This window comes from Emydura macquarii, unplaced genomic scaffold, assembly GCF_026122565.2.
Source record: "Emydura macquarii macquarii isolate MOO-44397 ecotype Brisbane River unplaced genomic scaffold, CSIRO-AGI_Emac_v2 contig_499, whole genome shotgun sequence".
In the NCBI taxonomy this organism is placed as follows: Eukaryota; Metazoa; Chordata; order Testudines; family Chelidae; genus Emydura; species Emydura macquarii.
Genome location: NW_027130636.1, coordinates 15,163,906 through 15,179,954, shown reverse-complemented (window position 1 = coordinate 15,179,954; position 16,049 = coordinate 15,163,906). Strand labels below are relative to the sequence as shown.

General features: G+C 43.5%; 1 protein-coding gene across 2 annotated transcripts in view; it reads left to right on the top strand.

The window, feature by feature from the left end:
- Positions 1-7,387: 7,387 nt before the first annotated feature.
- WDFY1 (WD repeat and FYVE domain containing 1) overlaps positions 7,388-16,049 on the top strand; it is a 52,801-nt gene continuing 44,139 nt past the window's right edge. The window contains exon 1 of one of the 2 annotated variants that reach the window (XM_067538975.1): positions 7,388-7,769. In XM_067538975.1, the coding sequence (XP_067395076.1) occupies positions 7,633-7,769 (137 nt within the window). In that variant the 5' untranslated portion in view covers positions 7,388-7,632. The remainder of the gene's footprint in view (positions 7,770-16,049) is intronic. The other variant, XM_067538976.1, reaches the window with a different exon arrangement.

Below are 16,049 nucleotides of genomic sequence, written 5' to 3'. Positions count from 1 at the left end.
GCATCTGAGCAACACAAAGTACACCAGAAAGAGAGGAAAGAATCTGGCTCCATGAAATGTAAAAGTATATGAGAGGAGGATGGCCAAGTTGTCAGCAATATGTTCCAGATGTGTGTTGGGATTCCCTCTGAGACCTCTTTCCACTCAGCTTCCTAAGCATTCAGTTCAACTCCAGCCTTCATCATTCAGCTATCTTTAGTTGGTATACAGCAGTGCTACTGAATTGATCAGACTCGGACAGGGGATGGGTGCAGGATACATCATTGTCCTAAAATTACACAGAATTCTTCTCCCTTTATATACACTGTACATCTCATTGCATTTCTTATATATTGCACCACACATTTTTGGATTGGCTTGATTACTTTGCAGGAACCAATCCGTGTGCAGCTTGCACTGTCCATGTACTTCTTCACATTCCTAACTTCCCTTGTTATCTAATTCATAGTAAACATGTCCTTGGGTGTTCTCCCTCTTATCCTAGGTGTCTCAGACATTCTGTCTTAGCTTACTGACTTATTTACTTATTTAACACAAACATTCTGTTTTCAACCTAATAATTTATTTCCTTCCATAATTTTATCTTCCAAAAACTGAGGCCTTGCTCCATGTGTTAATTACTCATGTCAGGCCAGGCCTCGGTTTCAATGTCCTTGTTCTGACCCTACCTGGCTTTAACTGTTAGTCGTGATCCAAATCCTGTCAGACAACCACTTGTAGAAGGCTTTACAGTAACAGAACTTGCTCCAGCCCTAGGTCTTCACCTTGCCCATATATCTGAGGTCCTGCTGCTCTTTCACTCTGTGAGCCACAACTGTTGTATGCTTGTCTGTTTTTGGCCTTTTCATTTGTTATTGTCTTGACAATTATTAGCATACACATTTTGCCATTTTTTTGGTCCCCCATCATCATGGGATGGACTCACCCTGCTAGGGACTGAGCACTCTGGCTCTGTTACAACGAAGAACTTAATTATATGCTTAACTTTAAGCATGTGCTTAAGGGCTTTGCTGGATCAGGATCACAGTGCTTGGTTCCTTATAGAATGAATCCCTCTCTGAGCAGCATTTTTCATAGCGAAGTGTCTAGTGATGTCTCGGGTACACAAGGAGCTATGGACGTTGAAGAATTTGCTGCGTTTTCAGTGACATTTCATTTTTTTTCTTTTTAAAAATGAACTTTTAAATTGTCCTACAGGAAATAGGTTGAATGAGCCAATAATGTTGGTGAATTTCCTGGCCTTTAATGGCTTTGTCATATGTGGTAGCATTTAAACATCCACTTCTATGTTTAATATTATCCTGTTCTTTTAACAACATCTCTAGAAGAAAATACAATGTGCCATCTGTAAAATGTGTTCAGACACACCCTTTATAAGATTTGGTACTTTTAATGAACAAGGCATGATTATAGCATCCTTTTGTGGCCAAAGTATGAACTTGCTATTGTATTTAACTACTGTGAAGAAAGCTTTTACTTACCATTAAACGGTTACATCCTATGGAGTCCTAGCCAACAAATTAAAATTGTTCTGCATTAACAATGAGTGCAGAAAGGAAAAGGTCTAAGAAAAGTCAACCACGATGATCTCTAGATTTCTCTGAAATTAGTACCTGATGCCATAATGAATGAGACAGCACAAGGTCAAAAACAATGGTGACCAGTTTCCAAATATTTGTTTTATTTTTTGCCAAAACCCCTTTTTTGTTAGCATTGCAACTTCTCTAATGGATCAGACTAGTGGTGCAGCTAGTCTAGTATCCTGTCTCTGACAGAGGGGACAGTACTAGATGTCTCAGAGGAAGAAACTCTGCAGAAGGTAGTTACGGGATAACCTGTCCCAGGAAAAGTTTCCTTCTAATCCCCCAATAGCTAGTAGCAGACTTTTACCCTGAAGGGTGATATCCCTTCCAGAATTCTTATTATTGTTGTCATGGAGCCCCAGGATGCTATGCCCCCATATTTGGAATAGTCTCTAGGAGGAACCTCTTCTGGGTGCCAGACCCTCATGGGGGGCCCACTTTTCCTGCACGGGGTAGGCCGTGGGCTTCACCACCTGCTTACACTGAACTTTGGGGGCTCCAGCACTCCTGTTTCACACGGTGAGTGCAGTTCAACGAGTCAAACTGAGATAGATTCCTGGTAGAGAGCTGTACACTCTTCATTTGCGTGGACAGTTAGTAGGGCTTATTAGTCAGCTGGAACACAGCATAGGAAGTCCAGGTTCTCACAGAGAAAGGAAGATTAAAGCATACCCTGTCTTTTCTGATTAGACTCTGTTTCGATTACTGAGGCTGAATTATTTTTCCACCACTACATGTATATAGGCAGGTTTGTTATTGTGGGATTCTTTCAGTTTTTCTCCCATTGTAGATATTTTACTAAAATAATGACACATTCTAGACAAAGAATAACACTAATGCATTGGCCTATCCTGGAAGACGATCCCTCACCCTCACAAACCCTGGGAGGCAGGCCAGTCCTCGCTTACAGACAGCCCTCCAACCTGAAGCAAATACTCATCAGCAACTGCACACCATACAATAGAAACACTAACCCAGGAACCTATCCTTGCAACAAACCACGTTGCCAACTCTGCCCGCATATCTAGTTGTGACATCATCACAGGTCCTGACCACATCAGCCGCATCATCAGGAGCTCGTTCACTTGAACATCTACTAATGTGATATATACCATCATGTGCCAACAATGCCCTTCTGCCATGTACATTGGCCAAACTGGACTGTCTCTACACAAAAGAATAAATGGACACAAATCAGACATCAGGAATGGTAACATTCAAAAACCAGTAGGAGAGCACTTCGATCTCCCTGGACATTCAGTAACAGACTTGAAAGTTGCCATACTTCTACAAAAAGCACCTAAAAAACAAACTCCAGTTAGAAACTGCAGAGCTGGAACCCATATGGAAACATGACACTATCAGACGAGGTCTGAATAGAGACTGGGAGCGGCTAGCCCACTACAAAAAATAATGTTCCCTCTTTTGACATTCATACCTCATTAACGGTTGTGAACGGCCTCATATACCCTGATTGTATTAACTTTCTTAACACTCACCTGCCTCACTATGATGTAACTCACCCATCTTTGCATGTGTGTATATATACCTACCAAACTGAAGATTCCACTTCATGCATCCGATGAAGTGGGTTTCTGCCCATGAAAGCTTATGCCCAAATAAGCCTATTTATGCCCTTAGTCTTCAAGGTGCCACTGGACTCTCCCTGTTTTAATCATCTTTGTTGCTCTTTTCTGTATCTTTTCCAATTCTAATATATTTTTTTTGAGATGGAGTGACCAGAACTGCACGCAGTATTCAAGGTGTGGGTGTAACATGGATTTATATAGTGGCATGATATTTTCTGTCTTATTTTCTTTCCCTTTCCTAATGGTTCCTAACATTCTGTTAGCTTTTTTGACTGTTGCTGCACATTGAATGGATGTTTTCAGATAACAATGACTCTAGGAACTCTTTCTTGAGTGGTAACAGCTAATTTAGATCTTATCATTTTGTATGTACAGTTGGGATTATGTTTTCCAGTGTGCATTACTTTGCATTTATTAACACGTCATCTGCCATTTTGTTGTCCAGTCACCCAGTTTTGTGAGATCCCTTTATAACTCTTTGCGGTCTGCTTTGGACTTAGCTATCTTGAGTAGTTTTGTATTATCTGCAAATTTTGCCACATGACTGCTTACCCCTTTTTCCAGATTATTTATGAATATGTTGAATAGCACTGGTCCCAGTACTGATCCCTGGGCAACACCACTATTGACCTCTCTCCATTCTGAAAACTGACCACTTATTCCTACCTTTTGTTTTTTGTCTTTCAACCAGTTACTAATTTATGAGAGGACCTTTCCTCTTATCCCATGTCTGTTTACTTTACTAAGGAGCCTTTGGTGAGTGTTCAAAGGCTTTCTGAAAGTCCAAATACACTACATCTACTGGATCACCCTTGGCCACATGTTTGTTGACCCCCTCAAAGAATTCTAATAGGTTGTTGAGGCATGATTTCCCTTTACAAAAGCCATGTTGACTCTTCCCCAACAGATCGTATTCATCTATGTGTCTGATAATTCTGTTCTTTACTATAGTTTCAATCAATCTGCCTGCTATTGAAGAAAGGCTTACTGGCCTGTAATTGCCAGGATCACTTTTGGAGCCTTTTTAAAAAAAGTGGTGTCACATTAATTATCCTTCAGTCACCTGGCACAAATGCTGATGTAAGTGATATGTTACATATCACAGTTAGTAGTTCTGCAATTCTACTGATGAGAGACAAGCTTTTGAGTTTACAGAGTTCTTCAGGTCTGGGAAACTTAATTTGTGGTCATTCAGATTTCACAAACTAAACAGAGTCAGGCTGGGCAGTCCTTGCATAGGGGACCTATTAAGTGGGTGGAACATTTCCCTTTGAGGACTGAGCTAACATCTCAATATGAAGGTGCTCCCTAACATATCAGGGAACACTGAATTGCTGGGAGTGCTGTCATTAGGGTGAGAGATTTTCACCATATATGCTCATAAAAGAACCCATGACAGAGTTAGGGGTATTAGGTCTGAGGAAGACTGAATCAGGAAATATGCATTCAACTCCTGACACTGCTACTGACTCTTCATTGACTTTGGCCAGTCATTTAAGGCTAGATTTTCACATGGGTTTAGCTCCCTGTGTTGGGTGCTGGCCATAAGTGTCACATTGGGAGCTGCTGGGTGCTGAGCACTTTTGAAACTCTGACTCCAGTTAAGGGTGCAGAAAACAACTTGAAAATCTGGCCCCACAGCTCTCAGTTTCCTCACTGATAGTAAAGGGAATCAACAATGCTTATTTATCTTTGTAAAATGCAGTCATCTATTTTTACACTACCTTTTGGAGATCTATTAGAATCACTCTGCTAGTTCAGGGGATTGCATCTTGCACTCCCTCTGCACCAAACTTTGCAGCCCCCAGGAGAAGACGGAGGACATGGAATTGTTACAATAGATCTTCTACTTTAATCACATATGGTCAGATGAGGCTTACTAATTCAAGGACTGTCTTACCTGCAGCCTGTCTAAACTGGACCCATCTCAGTTCTTTCCTATTCTGTTCAAAGTAACTTTTGAAATTGTGGCAGCTGTGACCCTGGTGCTGTGGGAATTCCTGACATTCTGCAGGCTGTGCCAAGGGCCTGTGAAATCCCTCAAAAGTCTGAGATTAGGCTGGTCTCTTTGGGTATGTCTACACACAGATAAAAAACCCACGGCTGATCCATGTTAGCTGACTTGGGCTCTCAAAGCTTGGGCTCTGGGGCTGAAAAATCACTGTGTAGATGTTCATGCTGGAGCCTGAGCTCTGGGACCCTGCGAGGGTGAACGGTACCGAGCTGGGGCTCCAGGGAAGGTCTGTACGGTGATTTTTAGCCCCTTGGCCTGAGCCCTGCGAGCTGGAGTCAGCTGACCCAGGCCATCTGCAGCCATGCCTCAGGGCTTTTATCCCTGTGTAGATGTACCCTGTCTCCTACTTAATAGTCAGAGAGGGAAAATGACTGATCATTTTTCTTTCCCTCATCTCACATAATTGGGAAGTTGGGCTGGATTCAAAACTTCCTTTCCTCTCCTTTTGTGATCTTTGGAAGGAAGCAGGTTTATAGGGCAAGACAGTGAAGAACACCCTTATCTTTACTGTTCCGAAGAGTGGATGAGACTAGCATTTAGGTGATCAATGCACTTAGGCCAGGTCTGCACCAGAAAATTTTGCTGATGTAGCAGTGTTGGTTAGCAGTGTGATTTTAAAAAAACATTTCTATGTCTGCAAAAGCCTTAGTATAGATACAGTTATACTGATGGGAAAGTGCACTGGATGATATAGCTTACTTCACTCACTGACATAGCATAACGTTAAGCAGAAAAAAAACAAAAGTTTTTTTTTTCTAGTTTCTATAGGATATTTCTACACTATGGTTTGCTGTTATAGAGGTATAGCTATCCTGGCAATACTTTTAAGTGTAGACTAGGCTTTAAACAGCAGCAAGCCCCACAGTCCCATGTTAAATGTGAGACTTTCACAGATATAGAGGAGCTCTGTCACTGTGGGTTCTGCTAGTCTCAAAAGCTGAGTCTGTATCAACCTCTCAAGGCCAAAATATCAGAGATGCAACATGGAGCAATGTTTCAAAATGATGTAAACAAATGAATAGCATATGAAGCTTTAAATACCACAGGATAAATTATTGTAGCATAAACAGTGGTGTTTCTAATATCAGTTTAGTGAGCCAACATGGCTGACATAAATTAACTACATTACCACTATGAGACTTACAAATGTGGGTGTTGGGTATAAGGTGTAGGTCAACTGACAAATGCCGGGATTTATTTGGGAAACTCCTAAGGAGGGTTGGGGATGGGGTGGAGAGGAAACATGCAAAGGCCTCAGAGCTGCAGGTCCAGGCAAACTCAGCATGATGTTAAAGCACTGATAATGCAAAATACAGACAAACATCGAAAGGAGAAAATAGCTGGCACGCTATTGAATATTTATAGATAGCATGAAATGGTTAGGCTGAGGGGGTCGGGATTGGCTTTGTGTCTGTGTCAGATCATATATGTGAGTGATGTCAGGTTTGCACAGAGGATAAGGGACATGCTACTATTGCCAGCAAAGGGAGCTCTCTTTTATCTTAGGAGACTGAGGCCTGTGTTTAGAGCAAAAGGAGAAGGGCCTAGTTCCTAATGCATGGATGGTCTCCTGGGGCACCAGCCACTCTTACAGTTCTGGCAGTATATGATGGGTAGGTGCGACTCTCTCACCTGGACAGACAGGTACAGCCCTGTGCAAACCAAACCGTGCTGGGAGACCTGAAAAGCTCCCACCTCTACTAGGAAAGCACAAGGTTGCACTGGGCTGGCTGCTGCCATTGGGGGCCTGTGGGAGCTGGTGTTCAGGGTCCTGTGCCAGCCCCTCTGGCATCTCAGCCTTCCCGGGATCACCCAGGAGGTGACTTCACCCTTACAAAGTCACATGCATAACCTCCAAAAGTAAATTCCCTACTTTTCTACAACCCCCTGATCTGCCCAGAAAAGGTGAAGATCTATTAGTAGGAAAAGCTCTATCAACCACAAATCCTGCATCTTAGCAGAGGTTAGACTAGATAAGACTTGTGGCCCCTTCTAACCCTGTCCTGTGTGTCTACTATGATTCTGTGTGCTGCCCTGGGTCTTTTAGAGGCCCTTCTACTCTGGAGAATATGCATCCCATGCTTGGCTTCAGGACCTTTCAGAGGCGCCTCTACTTCAGAGTATACGGGAGCCTCTGCCTGGCACTGGTGCCTTCCGGTCTGCGCTGCTAGTCTAATATTAGGGGCGCCCTCTGGCCGTCTCCCTTTCTTCCGGAGGCGTCACTACTCCTGATATTACGGGATCCTTCGGTACCCAGTTCTTCTGGTGGCGCCGCTACACCTGATATTACGGGCGCCCGTGGCATTTTCCCCCCAGCCAAGCAGTGCCCTCCCCTCTGGCCGTGGCCGCCCGTCAGTCGCTCGGTGGAGAGGCCGGGCTGCCCCCGCCCCCGCCCTGCGTAGGGACTCACTCGGGAGTCGGGACGGACGGGAGGCTCCGCACAAACATGGCGGCTGAGATCCACGCCAGGCCGCAGAGCAGCCGGCCCGTCCTGCTCAGCAAGGTCGAGGGGCACCAGGACGCGGTGAGCGCCGCCCTCCTCATCCCCAAGGAGGACGGGCTCATCACGGCCGGCGAGGACAGGTGGGCGCCGCCCGACGGACACTCCCCTCCCCCCCCCCCCACGACCCCAACGGACGGACCGACCGACCGCCGGACACTCCCCCTCCCCGAGCTGCCCGCCTGCCGCGCTGCCCTGCCCTGCCCTGCGGCGTCACCCACGGGCTGGGCCGCCGCGGTGCCTCCCTCTCAGCCGCGCTCCGAACCCCCCGCAGCTCCGGGAGCGTCGCCCGCGCCCTTTGGCCGGGCCCGGGAGCAGCCGGGCTGCGGGGCTGTTTGTGCACCTTGGGGACGGGGTGGGCCCGGCCTGTGTGCGGTTCCGGGGTGGCAGGACTGAGGTGTCACCTGCCTGCCCAGGACAAACGGGTTTAGCCCGGAGGGCCTGCAGCCCCAAAGGAGCGGAGTGAAGGGCTGGGTTGGGGCCGGGCTTCTTTTAACAGAAGAAAACGGCGGGTCAGTGAGAGCTCTAGGGAGCGGGGCGCGCCCCTCTGAAGCACGCTGAGGGGCAGAGCAAGGGTTCAGCGCTCGTCAGGAACATCTCGAATTCCTAGGCTGGGCTCCTGAGTCAGAAGAAAGTTGCTGACTGTTGGAACAAACCCCTTAGACCCTCAGTCCCGATCAGCTCCTTTCTGGAGAGTCCGTGCCTGGTTGCCAAGGTCTCAGTGCTCTTCTGAGGGAGATGGGTCAGCACCTTGTTTGAACACCACCTAAGGCGTCCAGTTCTGCTCACCTCTGCGCTAATGTAAAGTCAGAGTAACTGGGTGCAGAGTTCTCCAGCCCTGTGAGTGATGGCTGTGATCAGGAGTAGACTTTTTGTCACTCTCAGTTTTAAATTTAGTCCTGGGATAGGTGAGAGGCAACAGTGGCATGTGAGTCCAACTGGATGTGAGAGATTCAGTATTGAGGGGCATAGCTGATGTTTAAAAAGGCGAACTCTCCTTAAGGCATATATTTTGTCAGGAAGCGCAAAGCAGTGACTCTTGCCTCTAGCCATAAAGAAACAACGGATTGCAACACTGATTAGGGAAAGTGAGCCACTTGCTTACATGGGAGTGGTAAATTGTGAAACTGAGCAAGGGTTGGGGAGCATGCTGCCATTTGGGGTGGGTTACAAATGAGAGGCACTTTTAAATAGTAGAGAGAACAAATACTTCACATGACCTCTTTTGGGGATCTTGATGCACTTTGTATATGAATTAAGCTTCCCATTTCTCTTCTGAGATGGGGGGCAGATATAATGATCTCTTTTACAGTTGGATAAATAGAAGCATGGAAAGGTTAGATGGTTTCCCTGAGTTAATACAGAACCTATGGTAGAGCTAGGATTAGATCAGGCCTTCTTTTAACCACTAGATCACATTGCTTCTATAATTACTGGGAGGGAAAGCAGCAAAACTCTGAAAAATCCAGTGTCCTCTGTTGCCTCCTGTTCTGAAAAATGCAAGCTTCAGAACAGAAGGCAGAGGAAGAGAAGAACAGGGTCACTGGGGATTGTTGGGCTGGAAGGGAGGTACAGCCATCAAGGTCTGTAAGATGCTGTAGTGGTGGTATTTGGAGAATTTTCCAGCAGGTGGGAATGAAGCAGAAGAAATGAAAACCGCTTTTTCTTCTAGCTCAAAACATCTGTGTCTCTTCTGCTCTAGAGAGAAGTTGTAGTCTGAATAGGATAAGAGGGTAATTGAGACTGGAAAATATCCTCCCACCAAAACAGCAACTGTCAACTAGGAAGAAAATGGTTGCAGATAAGGACCATTATTTGTTATAAACATTGACTCAGTTTAAAACAACAAACAACTCTGCATGATCTATATTTACAAGAGTACTTGTGTGCATAACCTGTCCTGAGGGACAGTGAGCAAAACCTAGGAAATCAGTGTCAACTTGATTGTAATAAGTGTTGGGAATTGATTTAGTAACTTAACGCGAGTAAAGGAGTGACCAGCATTCCTCAGGGGAGACGACAGAAAATGCTAATCCATATTCACTCTTTCTGTTCAGAGTTGGGATAGCATAAACTTTTTTTTTTCCTTGCTTAATCTTCCAAGAACAGACTTCTTTATAATCTGGGAAGAACGCAGATTCTAACATGTATTTTGTTGTGAGGAAGAAGTTGAAGACTGCATAAGGGAGTCCTATAAACAAGTGGTCTCTGTTTTGATTAACATGTGAAGACTAGAGAATTTCCTTTGGGAGGTGGGTGGGAAACACATTTCCATTTGACAAGTAGATTAGAACATCTAGGATTTAGAGAAACATTTTAGTCTTATGCACATTTAGTCTTTAGCCCAGCCCTAGTGTTCATGGAGCAAAGTTCACATTTTTGAACTTTTAAGGCTCAAATCAGAAAGCAAATGCCAAGTACCCAAATCTATTATTTTAAAACATCATGAGTTGGGAGACTTGACTCTGATTTTTGAACACTTAGAGTTGGCATTGTTGGATGTAGGTGCCAATCAATGGAATTTGTGCTTCTAAGTTACTTGGATACTTTTGAAAATACCACCAATAGGCACCTAAATGTGGGCTTAGGACCTGAAGTTAGACTCCTGTCTCTGAAATCTTTGGCTGATGAGATTATATATTGGCCCACAGTGATCTCATATGTGCCATTAAGGAAATAGTTGGCTTTTTTAAAAACAAGAGCTTTTTCTTGGACTCTCAAAGAAATAGATAGTGTAAACCTAAAACCAAAGGAGTACATAGCCTGAAGTGGAGCACTCAAGTACCATAATCCAAATTGTCAGGCTTGATCCTCCAATATGCTGAGAGCCCACCACTTCATAAGTGCAGAGCATTCTCAACTTTAATTAACTTCAGTGGGAACAGAGCACAACCGTATGTTATATATGACATGGTGTCATATATATAACACAGATATAAAGAAGCTACTTGGTGTTGTATAAACGGTTAGATTTTAGAGAGCAGGTGGATGAGGTAGTATTTTTCATTTAGACTGCAAATTCAAACACTGAAAAATTAGAAAATGCTAGATTTATGGCTGCCTGTGCAACATTAATTCTGCCCCTTATATGTCTGTCCTGTGCCCTGAATGAGGCAGGATTCTAGTGGAAGAAAACCATGTAATTGTGTAATTTAAGACTTTATCATATTGCATATGCAGAAGGAGCCAAATAGCGTTGCATGGGGAATGCGAACTTGTATTTTCTAACATGAGTTCTTGACTCTGCAACCCAAATAACACTTCTTTAAATCTCGTTTTTACATATAACTTCCCACCTTTTTTAAAATGTAAAAATCAACTTTTTTAAACATGGAACTGTTACAATCCTCCCTATCTATATAATCACAAACTGCTATGTCTTGATCTATGAGGCTAACTCTACTAGTTAGTAGCAAGAAATTACTTTTTGATGTGGGATAAGCACTGGCATTGTGTGCTGGGTCGGGGGTGTGATTAGAGCAAGCCTGGGCCAGTTTTCCATCCCCTGTTCCATTGAGATGGGGAAATCTTGTGTCCCATGTGATGCCCAGGGGTGTGGCAAAGATTGGCTGCTGGGGCTACATGCTGGGTCTGTGGTGGACCCTGGCCAGATCAATTTCCTCCTCCCCTGCTCACTACAGCTGCTCTGGCACTAGTCTCTTCTGCTGCTGCTTTGGTGGCAGTGTGGTGCCAGCATTAGCTACTCCTGGGGGAATTCTGAGCCACTGTGCACATGCAGAATTTATGTCCCCTGCAGATTTCTTTGCTTCTCTGCAGAAAAGTGACTTCTTCTGGCTTCCCTTTGCTTCCCCATCAGAGCAGTCATGTGCCTCTTCCTAGCAGCATAGGTGTATAGCTTGAGCGCCCGGAGCAGCTGGCGGAGAGGTAAATCTGCCTGCACCTGAGTCCTTCCCTGCCAAGCCCGCCTCTCTCCCATGTAGCCAGACCTCAGCTGAATTCCCCCCTGCATCCAGACCTCTCCCCCAGATCCCAGACTACTCCCTGCTGAACCCCCCCACTTGAATCTCCACTCTCCTGCATCCACACCACCCCAACTAGCCCCCCACCCTGCCTTTCCTCTGAGCCCGTAGCACCTTCACCTGGACTCCCCTGTAGAGTGTGTGTGTATGTGTGAGGCTTTGTCCCTCTTGCTTGCTATCTTGGTATGCCTGGCATGGAGGGGCAGGGTCCCAGAGTGTTTCTGAGCAGGCCCAGCCCTTGCACTCTTTCAGGATCAAGTGCAGCCTCACTGTTGACCCTGTGTGCGTTTGGGGGGAAGGAGGGGCGAGGAGCCTGCAGGATGTTCTCCCATTTCCATGAAGCCCGAGGCCTGTGTTCCGCACTGCCATGCTGGAGCCTCCACCTTTGACAAATAAAATATGCAGAATTTTAAAATATTGTATGCAGAATTTTTATTTTTTTGATGCAGAATTTTTAATTTTTTGGCACAAAATTCCCTCAGTGATAATTAGCATGCTAGTGTTCAGTTATTTTGATATGCTTCCATGCAAAGGACATAAGGGGAACAGTGAGGTTTTTTCAACACTGATATCTCTGCCAAACCCAAACAGCATTTTATGGTACACTCTCTAGCCCCAGAGCTGTCAAAGACCTGTTGTAAACAATGGTGGTGATGGGACTTCACACACAAAGGTTGCAACTACTTTTTATTGTGGTGTTAGGATAAATATAGGGGTTGCTACTTGCACTGCCTAAAATAATATGCTGAATCTATAAATCTTCTATAAGCCAGATAGTTGCTGTATCCCCAACTCATACCAAAACATTCCACCTTTTTGAAATCCAAAATGTCTTTTAAAAAGAGAGACACCAAAGGCTGTAAGGGACCATAGCTCAAGACTGAGTCTCTATAAAAAGTCCTATCATCTGTTTCATTAGGCCAGGGGGTCACTGTCTTGGTTCCCAGAGTCATCAGATTTCAGCATCTGTTGCATTGGATTATCTGTAAGAGAATGTCTGCTCTCTTGAGAGTAGGGGGAATATAAGATTGTACTGTATCTTTTAGCTACAGTTTAATATGGTATCAAACTGCAAACTCCTGGCTTTTCTGCTTTTACTTCAGGACAGTGCTTGAACAGTGGGGCATAGGAGTTGTACAGCATAGGTGGCTGTTCCATACATTAACTTCTCACGTCTGCTGGCCGTGGAGAATAGACATAACAATTGGAGCATTCTATCCCTCCATTCTTCCCAGTTCAAGCAGCATGCTTCTTTAGTAGATTGTGGTGTAGTGGTTAGTAAAACTTGATACAGGTAACATTAACATCTGAATATGGCTATGAACTAGTAGCTCTCTGCTGTGCTAGCCATGTTTAACTATCACTGTATTAGGCAGGCCTTTATTAGCATGCAAACATCTCTCCAGGAATGTTGTAGATTATTTTTAAAGGCACTGCGGTGCTTTCAGTCAAGTTTGAAGTTTGTTGGACTAACGTGTCTGATTTTCCTGTCTTAGTTCCTGTATAACATGCAACAATAGACCTTGTGTGGATGGTGGAAACTTGCTATTGAAAATGCTCTGCTAAGAGGAAGGTAGGAATCCTAGAAGACTGAGTATTTGATCACTGTTCCATCATTGCTCCTAGCAGGGTTTCACTAATAGCTCAGATTTTTGTCTTGTCTAGAAAGGTAACCCTCAAATGACAATACTGGCACTTGCGGTGTACAGCACCACTACTAGAAAACACCCCTCCCCAAAACCAAAAACACACCTGCTATAGAACTTGCTCAAAGTCACAGTGAGTCAATGACAGGACTAGAACTCAGAGTCCTCACTCTCCCATTCCCTGAACCCTTATCATGGTGACTCTCCAGCCTTTCATAATGCAGAGAAAAGGCGTAATTTATTAACTCTAGAGTAGCTGAAGTATTTAAATCCTGAAGGTTATTAAAGAGCATGAACTAATACAGCTTATATATTCGTAAGGATATAGTATGTTTCATTGTTATCTTGTGCAGTGTTACAAAGGCTCCTTGTGTTATAAAGAGCCTTCATGGAGGTAGTGGCCTTGTCAGAACTAGCTTTTCAAGTAATGCTTTAAATGCAACAGCCTGAAGAAAGCTGCTTGGGATGAAACTCTTTTGCTTGCTTATGGCTGAAATTATTAAATACACTTTGATTTATATGTGAGTTGCAACTTCCCCATAATGATGGTCTCTTGCACTGAAAATATGGTATCATGTTCTAGACTTTTGTTTCAGCTACAGTATTTATTTGGTAATTCTCTTCAGAAAACCTGCCACATGTTTTTCAGTAGCAGCTGTGATGAGAATGAGAGTCAAACACACCAGCATATTGACTCACTGTGTATCTTTTCTTACTTCACAGATCCAGTTCCTCAAACTTATGGGTTCAGCTTGCCCTTCCTAAATAGGGAATAAAATAAAATTAAACTTTCAGTGTGACCTTTATTTTTTTTTAAGCTCTGGTTGGGAACTTACAGGACTTCACTTCTCAATGTTGTAAGTAGTTGTGGAGGTAGGCAAAAGACCCTCAATGCAGATCTCACTAATGTGGGTTAATCACAATCCTTATGCACTGTAGTACAACCTTTGAGTTACTGCTATGCAGGGGGAACTTGAGTGCAGGAAGAGAACAGTTACCTAGTATTCTGTATCTGTGGGGATAAGGAGATATTCATTGTAGTGATTATCAGTTTCAAATCTGCTTTCCAGCAGATGTAGGGGGTTGGATGCTACTCTTGGTGACACTCTTGTAGTTCATAGTGTAACTCTGAGCTTGTTTAATGCAAATGAGAACAGAATCCAGCCCTGAAACGAACAGTGAAGTTGGATCACCTTATCTGTTTATGCAACACACCCATGGCTTCTATCACAAGACTGATAAATCTTGAGCAAAGAAAGCTATTTGTAATATGAAAGTTTCCAAAGGAATTGGAGAAGACTCAGAAGCTGTCTCTAGTTCTTGTTTCCGTAGGCATTTGTCTCAGCTTTTATATTTACACTAAATACATTTGTATTAAACTAATATTCAAAGTAGTCTTGTAGTCCGTATGTGAATACAAAGGGCCGAATCCGTGACCTTTGGAAGTCATTGGCACGCTTTCCAATGGCTTGGTTGGGTCCAGGATTTGGCCCCGAGGCAGTAGTTTAGACAGCAGAAGGAATATTTATTCCATAGCTTATATAAATGCAACTCTAAATTAAGGTTACATATATGGTAATGTATCCATAACTTCTGACAAGTAGTGTACAGTGGCTGAATGCTTCTGTCTTCCAGGATTAACTTTAAAAGAAGCAATATTGATTGTAAGATTTTGAAATAGGGACTACATCTATGTACCAAAGAAAGAAAGGCTGGGCCACTTGTTGACTGTTAGCCTGGGACTTGGGAGATCTGAGTTCAGTTCTCTGCTCTGCCTTAGCCTTCCTGGGCAAGTCACTTAATCTTTCTGTGCCTCAGTTCCCCATCTGTAAAATGGAGATAATAGTCTCTCTCTCATGGGGTGTTGTGGATAAATAAATATACATTAAATTGTGAGGTGCTCAGATACCACAGCAATGGAAACCATGTAAATACAATCAGTTCATGTTAGCAGAGTAAGGCCCAATATTTATTAGATCTTCTGAGGGCTACTCAAACTCAAATATAAAAATCACATTTTAATATCTGATATGAACTTTAATTCAGTTCAGAAGTGTTAATGCTGACCAGTAATTAACATTTCTTGACAAATAGTTTAATGCAACTTTTCACTTCAAATTTAGGCTGCAAGCTCTGCTGTGCAAGCTCAAGGACGCTGGTTAAATTAGATCTTTTTAACACTCTGTTCTGGAGATGTGTTGATGATAGTGTACTGTCTAGGTTGCCAGAGATTTAAGTTGTTTAGTCTGCCAGAAAATTGTGCCTGCCTTGAAATCTTTGTTAGCCTCTCAGAATTATTTAGTATTTGGAGCAAACGTCATTAAGCAGAGGGGATGGTGTTTGGTTGTACCAGTGCATGCATACTCAAACTTGCTAATGGCACAAATGCAGACTTTTGTTAATTTTTTTCAGACTTCTGGTCCTTGCCTTTTTCCCAACTATAGGTCTAATTATTCAGAGAAGAGTCTAGGAAAGTCAGTTGGAGTTAGCTAAACTGTATGAATTAATGGATTTCTGTAGAACTCCAGAACTTTTCCTTGTTCTAAATGTCTTCGGAAGGTTATCTGCAGTGATAAAATATTCTATCAATGAAATACCAAGTGAGAAATTCCCATTGATCAGATCTTGAGGACGCAATAAATATGGTTTGTAACAGCTTCTGAAAAATACTGTATTTTCATGCATGCCATATATCACACGAGTATAAACTGAAATTCACATTTGGATATAGCTATGA